At 34.7% G+C, this 11,307-nt stretch overlaps 1 protein-coding gene across 1 annotated transcript in view; it reads right to left on the bottom strand.

The window, feature by feature from the left end:
* Positions 1 to 11,307, bottom strand: part of GRIK2 (glutamate ionotropic receptor kainate type subunit 2) — a 622,787-nt gene that overhangs the window by 255,442 nt on the left and 356,038 nt on the right. The window contains exon 7 of the mRNA XM_077760692.1: positions 2,637 to 2,780. Within this exon, the coding sequence (XP_077616818.1) occupies positions 2,637 to 2,780 (144 nt within the window). The remainder of the gene's footprint in view (positions 1 to 2,636; positions 2,781 to 11,307) is intronic.

Below are 11,307 nucleotides of genomic sequence, written 5' to 3' on the forward strand. Positions count from 1 at the left end.
TAGTTTAGAAAAATAGTCACACATGAAAATTTTAGTAATATATGCTTATAGCTATAATGTTTTAAAGAATATATACCAAGATCCGAAGGAAAAAAAAAAAACAGATTATAGGTAACATTTCAGTAAGCACTACAAATGGATATGATTATGACTACACTTCTTAGGCTCCATGTATTTCTATACTTATGTATAGGGATTCTAAAATTGTTTTAGGCTAATAAATTACAAAAAACTCAGAAAAATTATAATACATACCTGGATACATATTATAACATGTCATCACTAAGTTTAAACATGTCTTAACTGGTCTCAAATAAGGAAGAAAAAATATATTGTTAAACCAAACTTTTCCAAAAATAATAATCTCAGGTGATTAACAAAAATGCATATTAGTACAAAAATAGAAAATGTGAACAAGAAGTACTGGGGCACCTGGATGGCTCAGACAGTTAAAGTTCTGGCTTTTGCTCAGCTCCTGATCTCATGGTTCATGGGTTCGAACACTGAGTAAGGCTCTGTGCTGACAGCTCAGAACTTGGAACCTGCTTCACATTCTCTGTCTCCCTCTTTCTCTGCCCCTCCTCTGGTCACACTCTCTCTCCCTCTCAAAAATAAATAAACATTAAAGAAGTACATAAGTAGAAGCATAGAATAGTAAACCAAATCTGCTATAGAGGCAGCATAAGGACACGCTCATCAGGTGAAAATTCACAATTAATAAAACTGAATCACAAATTTAACTCTTAAATTCCAAGAAACCAAAGCAGTGAAGAAAATATGATCTAAATACACTATATAGGGTCTATAATTTAAAACAAAAAACTGTTCAGGATAAGCAGCTTTTCTTGGTCCTGAAACCTGAGAGGAATGTCTCCTGTTAGTCATCATAAAGGGGCACACTGTGTGATTCAGTGGACAAGGTCATCAGCAACACCTTATGATAAATGCAATAGTGAGTTCCTTACAACTATTTCTTATATGACTGTTGGACACACATTTCAGTACTCAGATGCTGCATTCAGAAAACAATTCTTCAACTAGCCAAACCTGTGCACTATGTTTGCAGCTCTCTTATTCACACCAGACATAAACGTAGAATGTGAAACAAATAAATGAACTACATATTATTCAGGGAGTGTCATTTCACCTATCTGAGAATATGTTAAAAATTACAAAAGGAAAATTCATGCGTATTCTTTGCCAAGGACCTGGAGATTCTTTTTTTTTTAATTTTTTTAAATGTTTTTTATTTATTTTTGAGAGAGAGAGAGAGAATGAGTGGGGGAGAGGCAGACAGAGAGAGGGAGACACAGAATCAGAAGCAGACTCCAGGTTCCAAGCTGTCAGCACAGAGCCCAATGCAGGGCTTGAACTCATGAGCCACAAGATCGTGACTTGAGTCCAAGTCTTTAGTTTAACCGACTGAGCCACCCAGGCATCCCTAGGACATGGAGAGTCTTAATTATGATCCCATTTTCACATTTATTTTTAAGATGAATAATATATTATATGATGAACTGAGGATTTCTTTTAAACCATTAAGAAAAATCTTATATGATAACAATACCTGTGATTTTCCTAGCAAAGATTCAACTTTCATAGTTACAGTTTCATACAAAAACTCCTATTATAATCAAATAAAATGTATCTTAAACTCACAAAGGGATTTTCTTTATGAAAGGATAACTAGGAAGAATTGTGTGTATGTGTGTGTGTGATCTTTAGAATTTTCACTTTTTTTCCTCACTATGGGCATTTTTGATCTATATCCATAACAGTTGTAATCAGAAATTAATACAATACAATATAATACAACCAGAAAAGGCCATACAACATGGCCATAGTAATGATTGCATTATTCAGTATGAAGTAAACTTTATAATTTTCTGAATCAAGGTATGCTGTTTTGTGTGAACTGCTCATATAATTAAAATGACTAGACATGATTATTTAGGAACAATAGATCTAAATAATAATCCTTTAAAAAAATTTTTTTTAATGTTTATTTTTTAGAGAGAGAGAGAGAGAGACAGAGATGGAGAGACAGAGCGTGACCAGGTGAGGGGCAGAGAAAAAGGGAGACACAGAATCCGAAGCAGGCTCCAGGCTCTGAGCTGTCTGCACAGAGCCCGACACAGGTCTCGAACTCCCTAGCCATGAGATCATGACCTGAGCTGATGCCGGAAACTTAACTTGACTGAGCCACTCAGGCACTCCTAAATAATAATTCTTAAGACGTGTAATTTAGTGGAGTGCAAATGGCATTCATGTTAAAAATTATTGCCTAAAATATAAACAAACATTCTTTGAACTGTATCTCCACATAAATGAAAAGTAATACACATAAAGATCCAGGAAGGTGAAAACTAGCAGTGTCATAAATCATAGGTCACAGATTTTCATCTGTTTACACAATCATAGATATTTTGAAAGATAGCCATTTATTTGTCATGTAATTTTCCTCCTTTTGTTCCATTTCATTTAGTAAAAATGTTAATTTTGCTTGTACAGAGGAAGAAAGAAAGCTTAATTAAAAGATAAAAGTAAAAGTTCACCTGTTAAGAAACCTGAAATAATCTCAAATCATTCACCTTGAGGACGAAAGAGAATAGGCAGATGTGCGTCTCCTGACATACCTCTTTAATTAGGCTCATAAAACGGGTCCCGAAGCGCCAGGGTTTATGTCTATTACACTGTAAGGAGCTGACTGTCATCTGGGGAAACTGTTGGACGCCCACGGACACCACATGCACGGCATCATACATGAGGGCAGCATCGGTCTAAAAGCCAAGAAAAAAAATATGGAGTCAATACAATACGTGAAACCCATGATAGAAGGTTTGGAAGGGGAGAGAAGTGTTAAGAGAAATATATACTCAGTTCATCTTCATGTAGGCAAGAAAACAGTATTTCCAATGCTCTGGTTCTCTTAAATAAGGTATTGTTATCAATTACTTCATCAGCTCCATTAGAACATTTGACCTACCCTCCCTTTCCTGAAGTAATTACCCAATTTCATATTGTCCTACTATCTCTGATGAGGTAGGAAATATGTAAAGGCATTTGTTACTTTATTTTTTGTCACCCCCTCTGTCTCTGTATTACTCTGTCTTACTGCACATACACACACACACGGACACACACACACACACACACACACACACTGAACACAGTTGGGAACATTTTGAGTGATTACATAAATTACATATTGTATATAAAACTAAATAAACAATTTTCTTGTATAGAAAGAACAAGAGATTTGAAAGGAGATCTACCTAAAAAGCTGAGATATAACCCCTGATCTTTTCTTCAGTTTAATTTTTCAAAAGATTCAATCTCAGAAATGATGCTACCGTTTTGAATCTCAATACATGTATTAATCCCTTTTTAAGAAACTAAGCTTAATCCCCTGTCCTGTTTTCTTTTCCCCTAAATTTCCATATGAATAAAAGTTCATTTTGTGTTCTCAAGTAAAACGAATATGAATTCTGTGTTTGCACCTGCTCAAATGATGACCACTTTAGAAGCTGATGATAAAAAATAAAATGTTTACAAGTCATAACAAACCAGAGGCTCCGTGACTGTCAGCGGCTGTGTTAAATGGACCTACACATTGTGTTTGACGGATCGATGCCAGGCTCACTACCTACAGAAGAGGACCACACTGACAGTACTGCTAGCAATGAACTTTGGGCCATCTGCTTGGCACACTTTGGGATAAAAGCATATATTTCCTCTTCTCATTCACACAATTAGTGAGCTGTGAAATGAATTCCGAAATGAATAGGAACCCTGTAGATTATAGCATTTGCCACAATACAATACAAAATGAGTACACACAGTAGCTTTCATGCAAATGGATCCTAAGGAGCTTTACCACATAAAATGGAAGACGGCTAAAGAGCACAATGCAATGACAGAACATAATAATAATGCCATTTTATAGTTCATAAATCTTTGGGGAATATAGCTCAGATTCATAACCTTCACTTTGTAAATACCAGCTGACTCCTTTGCATACTCTGATGGCTGCATAGCGAAATGAGAATCATGGAGTTGAAACCCGCATATATCATGAGCCTGAGGATTAGACTGATATTTGTCATTGGCCTGAAGTAATATTCAGGGGACATATATACCACACAGGTGGTCATAAAAACAGTTATGAAAGACACATTTGATTATAAAATAAAATGAATTTTTTAAAACATATCACTGTTAACAAAGGTGGAGGGGAATGAACACTTTCACTCACTACTAAGATAAAGGGCAATTTTGCAATTTGCAAAAGAAGCCTTAAAAATATCTGTGTTCTTTTTAAGGCAGTAATTTCTTTCTGGAATTTTCCCTAAGGAAATCAGAGATAAGAACAACATATACATACAGGATTTATTTTTATTTATAAAGTGGAAACCTAATGAATGTTCAAATTGAGGAAACACAATAAAATCACAATGATATTTTATATAACTGAAAACCATGTCTTTAAGAATAATCAGTGAGATGAGAAATTGCATGTAATATGATGTTAAGTGTAAATATAGATAATAAAAAGCTGTATGTCCAGCATCAACTAGTATATATCTTCATGTACTTCATTATGTACTGTTTAATTAATTTAATTCTCACAATAATGGCTTAATAAAAGCACTACTATTGTTCCCATTCATCAAATAACAAAACCAACTTTGAGGGAGATTAAGTAACTATAGGCAAAGTCACATAGTTATTAAGACTCAGGTCCAGATTCAAACAGATTTTCTGCTCATAGCTAGTATTCTTTAATTTTTTTTTAATGTTTAGTTATTTTTGAGAGAGAATGGGACAGAGCATGAGCAGGGGAGGGGCAGAGAGAGGGAGACTCAGAATCTGAATCAGGATCCAGGCTCTAAGCTGTCAGCAGAGAGCCGAACACAGGGCCCAAACTCACTAATGGTGAGATCATGACCTGAGCCGAAGTCAGATGCTCCACTGTCTGAACCACCCAGGAACCCGTCATAGCAAGTATTACTTAACCATCATATTACATGTTATATCAATAACAGCAGATTACAAAGAGGAAAATACACTAAAATGAAACCAATAATTACTCTTGAAAGTTAGTAATTACTAAAATTTAATTTTTTTCTTTTTATGGATTTTTCTACAGGTTTTTTAAGATAGAAGGTTGCTGAATACCTTTCAATACTTCTCAAGATGAAAATTTTCATCTACTTCCACAAAAATAGTTAAAAGGATATAAATATGATATTACTACCATCCTGTCATGATTTACTGACTTACATCATCTTATATGACTTATATGAAAGTCCTAGAATAGTAATCTTATCTAAAATGGCAATGCTATGAAAGTATTTTACCAATTTAAGAGTTAAAAAAACTTGTTATGTCAATTGAATTGACATAATTCCAATGTCAAGATCAGAAGAGACATTAATTGATAATAAAACTAAGATCATTGATTTTAAATGTAATTATAACAGANAAAAGTATTAATGAAAAAACTGTAATTACTTAATTTGCTGATCAAATTATTTCTTGAATTTCCAGTTTAAAATATGTTCATTTATGATAAAGTAATACATAAAACTTCTGACACTACTCTTTATTTATTTTTGTCCTACTTTTAAGTTGGTTGTTTTACGTAATAAGGTGGAGTTATTTTCATATGCACCTGATATCCTGTCAGACTCAATTTTAGTGCCTTCTTTGCAAAACAACATATATGCAAATTCTTTAACCTTTGGAAATTTGTGAGAAAACTCTAGTGTTTCAAAAATGTTTTTCTTATTGTCACAAGATTTCATATGCTTGAAAATTTATCTTATACTAATAATAGAAATAGTTAACACTCATTTAGTATTTACTACGTATGAGGGATTCTCTTTAAGTCCTTCCCTTTAATTCTTATAACCATCATCCATTTGAAAATCCATTGAGTTTGTATCAAGTAGAAAATTGAGGCAAAGAACAGTTAAGTAACTGGCCTAAGCTCCTAGCATGTGAAGTGGAGACGGATTTGAATCCAGACAATCTACGCAGAGTTCACATCTATCTCTTGTTTTTTTGCTCAGAGCTCTATATTTAATAAAGCAAAATAGTTTAAATGCTTTTGAAGTTACAAAATACAAGAAATATCAGTAAGTCCTTGAATCAGTAATCCACATCATTTTTCTATAAACAGTAAATACATAACAAAAATGGACTCCAAAGTAAGGAAATGTAGAATTCTGGAGAATTGATATTACAAACTCACAAAAAGGAGATACATCAATGTATTGGATTGGGTCAATAATAGGTTAGTTAGGAAGTTAGTAATATTAACCAGGAATGATTGTGTGAAAGAAGTAGATTTCTTCTATGCAGCTGCTGCTCAGGAGGTTTTCAAAAGGAAAAGGTCCTAGAGTGGCATTAAAGATCAGGCTTAAGGGACATCTATTTCTCACAACTCTAAAGGGTAGAAATTGATTAAGCTGCTCTTCCTAAGTGTTTCACCTTCTCATATTGACTTTATAGCCCCTTGCCTTGACTTTCTTCTTGATGGAAAATAAGAAGAAAAAAAGGGAGGAGTGAGACAGAATAGGAGAAAAGTGGAGGACATATATGGGTTAATTACTTTGTAATCAGTTTTATAATATTATTATTGCTATCAAATTGTATTGCATGCTTACTCTATACCATACAACTGGGTCAATGTCTTTATGTGCATTGTTTCCTCTAATTCTACCAAGACTATGTTTTCGGTGATACCACTATTTTGATTTTAGAGAGAAGGAAACTAAAGCTTAGCAAGGTTAAAGTAATTTTCTCAAGGTCTCATCACCTTGAGAAATAAGACTCAGGAAATAAGTTTCAGGCAAAGCTTGGTTCTTTGAACTACTGTCCAAGCTATCATAACAAGACTCTGGCAGAAATAGGACTTAGAAACAAGACCAGGCAAGACATAATTCTTGGAACCACTGCCTGAACTATCATAACCAACTACCTCTCCTAAGACATACTAAAACTATGAAAGGCAAAGAGGGATAAACTGATGGCAACAGGTTTTATATGTTTAGAGGTTCTGCTGAACACCAGACAATTATGTCCTCAGGTCCCAAAAACTGTATGTCTCTGAGCTGATATTCAAATAAAAGTTCATTTGGCTCCAAGTCAGATTTTTTTTTTCTTTTGTAGAACAGCTACTTCTAAAGAAAGCCTCAGGGTTAAAAATAACTATAATTTAACCAATTAAATTAAAATGGAATAATTTGGTTATTAAAATCCATTTAAGGAGGTTAGATAGAGCTGGAGTCATTCACATCCTAAACTACAAAGACAAAAACTAGGCAAAGAAAAAAAAAATGGCAATGAAGATAAAATCTGTCCTATTTTCTCTACTTTAAAAGTAATTACTTATATATAAATAGATCACACTTATTGGAAAGCTAGAATATCTCTTTGGCCTGGGAATACAGTCCAGAAGGAAGAGCAGAGTAGGTAGGTACAGACAGATATAAGTGCCAACCTCCAAGCTTCACTGCTAGGTCAAGTGTCTACTGATATTAACAGGAGCCTCCTTGAGAACCTACCTCAGACTAGACTGGAATTGAAACTTGATTTTTCTTTCCAAAATAAGTTAGTTAACCTACAAATAATATCTGTCAGCCAAAAACTTGCATTGCAAACCTTTAAAATTGTGCAATTTAGTCCTACACATTTCAATAAAACTGTAGTGATCTCACCAAATGGATGTCTTGAAAAGATCATGAGAAGTGCCTTTGCATACAGTTTAAATATGCAATAACCATCTCACTAACTTATTGCTGGATTTATCTTATACCTAGTCTAATTACTTTTAGGCATGGAGCGTGTGCAGGGAATGCAGGTGGAAGACTGACAAATGCTAATTTCTATGGCTGAGCTATTACCACAGAAACTGGTTTAGTCACCCAGTATGATTTCATCTATCTCAAGTAACCTCAAGTCTGATGAGACTTTCAAGTATTGAAAGAACAGTTTATATTTCTCTTATGCTCTGGAAAAGTCCACTATACATTTTAAACAATTGAAGAATCAGGGAAATTAGACACTCTTAAAAAGTCAAATGATAAAAATTACCATTGTTTAATATTTTTATTTTGTATGTATAATTGAAACATTTTCCAATATATAAAGGCAAGAATAATCATAGATGCTGTGAATGGTTAAAACATTTCTATGTATTTAGATTTCATTTACAGAAGAATTTAATACTAAGTAGTTATTAGCAAGCATGTCCACATTGACTGCATATGTTATTTTCTGTTTTTGGTCACTGTAATGTAATGTAATGTAATGTAATCATCATCATTAAACATCTCCTTTATAAAGTTCTGGGACAGATAGGAGTTACAAAAAATTTAAACACAGCTTTTATTTTCATGAAGCAAATAGAAGTGAATAATTCTGAGCTCCATATAAACATACCAGGGAATATTAGTACATTAAAATCTCCCAGATATTCTAAAGACTTCACAAAAGCAGCTTTCAAAAATATTTATTTTTCTTTTCAATTAGAAGAGCATTTCTCTGTTCCCCAAGAAGTGTGGTTTCTGGGTACCCACACTGAATTGTTACTGGGGAAACTTGGAGCATAACCTTTCCTAATTTATTTTCTCTACTTACATTTGTGACAATGTCATTCTGCTTACGCACTTTTTGTATTTTGGGTCTCTTGGCTTAGATTCCGAACACACCCAGTGGTCTATGTAATAACTTACATTTAAATGCAATCACTCTTAAGAGTGACATGAAACATGTTTCTATTTTTGATTTAGCAATGGTTTCAGGGTTCAAACATATGTCAAATCTTATAAAATTGTACAGTTCAAATATGGGAAGTTTATAGTATGCCAATTTTGGTCCAGAACACCTAATTCTATATAGAATTAAAGAGAGATCATGGGTTTTTCTGGAAAGATAGTTCATAGACTTCATTTTATTCTAGAAGTATCTAGAATCCTCCCAAACTAAGCATCACTGATCTATATCTTCTTTCTTCATTGCATGCTCTAATTTTAATAAAACTGCTTATGTTTCTTCATTTTTTTTCTTTCTTTCTAGACCAGAAGCATCTTTTAGGTAATAACCATGCCTATCTTTGTAATATTCTGCGTAGTGTTGCCATGTCCATAGTAAGTGTATAAAAGCATTTTTCAATAATTTGACAAATTCAACTGAAAAGTTCTTTAAATTGTAAAAGAAATTGGTGTTAGGAAACTTTGAATAACAATCACACTCTGCCACGTAGCTAGAATGTATTACCTCCCGGAGGTACAGTGAACCAGATCTGCCAGCAACTCAGACCTGGGAGGAATGTGAGCACAGCCTCTGTCCCGTTTCTAAATGAATTTATAGTAACAGTTCCGTGAACACATTTATCTTTCCATTAAATAAGTGCAGGCAGGTCCCCTCTGAGATCTGAATGCTAGCTGGCAGGTGGCAGAGCCATTCTGGAACTCCTATGTCTCCGATTTTGCTCATTCCTGAATTCCCACCTGAAGTTCAGCACACAGCATAAAGACCAGCATGGTCTAACAAATGGAATTTAAGTTTATGAATTCTGGCTCTTTCATTGACTTGATCCTTTACTAAAACAAATAATAAAAAATTAAATCCCCTTTGTCTTGTTTCCACATTTTATAATTGGGCTTAAAAAAATGATGATCTGCCCTATCTTGTACTTGTTGGAAAATCACTTTTAAAAACCAGAGAGTTCCAGGAGAAAAACAACTACAAATATTATCTTCAATGAGAAGATGTGAACATTAGGGGCAGTGGGAAAAGGGTGGATTCTGATGTCTGGAGCTCCCTTGTGCACTCAGCATGAGTCTAAAGGGGACAGAGAATCATCCACCCTTCTGAGCAAGGTTGAGGGTTACACATGGGAAGGCAGGCTGGTGTTCGCTTATTCAGCTGGCACATTGCACCCAGCACTCTGCCCGGCCCAGAGCAGGTGCGCATAGGCCGCTAACTGAACTGAGGGGACTGAAGAAGAAATGCCCTCAGACCCAGTCGGGAGCCAATTGTCAGAGACAATTCTCCCAGTTACACTGCAGCTGCCATCATGCTTTCTCTGTTGCAGGCTCATTGTACTACTCGGAAACAGAGTTCTTTACCAGCAGCTGCGTGGCCCGCACAGACTGCATGAGATAATACATTAAAGCAGTGTGCACAGTGTCTGGCACATGGTGCATAGGCAGGTGTTAGGCGATGATGATGATGATCACCAGAAGAGCGGTAATCTCTTCAAGATGGATCCGATCCAAAACAAGGAACTGGTTTAGAAAGCATAATGTTTCTACCCTTCTGCACCCACTGTTACCCTAAATGAGGGAACAGAACTCATGCTGTTCAAGAAAGCAGACCAAGCTCTGAAAGGGAGAGGAGAGAGAAGGAAATTACCATATAACAACAACGTGATCCCTATAAAATGTTATGTGTACCCAATGTCACACTCAGAGCTCAAAAACAAAAATCCAAAAAATAAAAAGCCACAATCCTGCATACACCCACATTACCTGAGAGGTTTAGAATTTAAGAATAAATATAAGTGGTAAAGTATTGTAGTATCTTGCATTTGCTACTAAAAGGGCCACTGTTGGACATATACTTGCACATCAGACAAATCTGCTTTGTATTGTTTCTAGTCTTCAGGTTCTTTATCTGTAGGAAGAAGGGCTGGAACCAGTTGGATTTTAAGGTGTTTTATGGTTTACATTCATATTCCTAGGAAACTTACATTTCTTTCCGATTTTATTTTGCCCAATGCAATATAATCGTAATCTTATCTATCTTCTCCCCCATAATTCCTTATGCTTTATGTGCTTGTTCGATAAACTTTTCTATCAACATTTTATATAAATTAATAAATAAGGGAAATAAAAAGTCACTTTCCTTTATCAATTGTCTTGTGGTACCCAATAAAATCTTCTTTTTTAAATTTTTTTTNAACTTACATTTCTTTCCGATTTTATTTTGCCCAATGCAATATAATCGTAATCTTATCTATCTTCTCCCCCATAATTCCTTATGCTTTATGTGCTTGTTCGATAAACTTTTCTATCAACATTTTATATAAATTAATAAATAAGGGAAATAAAAAGTCACTTTCCTTTATCAATTGTCTTGTGGTACCCAATAAAATCTTCTTTTTTAAATTTTTTTTAAAAATTTCTGAGAGAGAGAGAGAGAGTGTGTGAGCAGGGGAGGCTCAGAGAGAGAGAGGGAGATACAGAATTTGAAACAGGCTCCAGGCTCTGAGCTGGCTGTCAGCACAGAGCCTGA

Source organism: Crocuta crocuta, unplaced genomic scaffold (assembly GCF_008692635.1).
Source record: "Crocuta crocuta isolate KB4526 unplaced genomic scaffold, BGI_CrCroc_1.0 scaffold401, whole genome shotgun sequence".
NCBI lineage: Eukaryota > Metazoa > Chordata > Mammalia > Carnivora > Hyaenidae > Crocuta > Crocuta crocuta.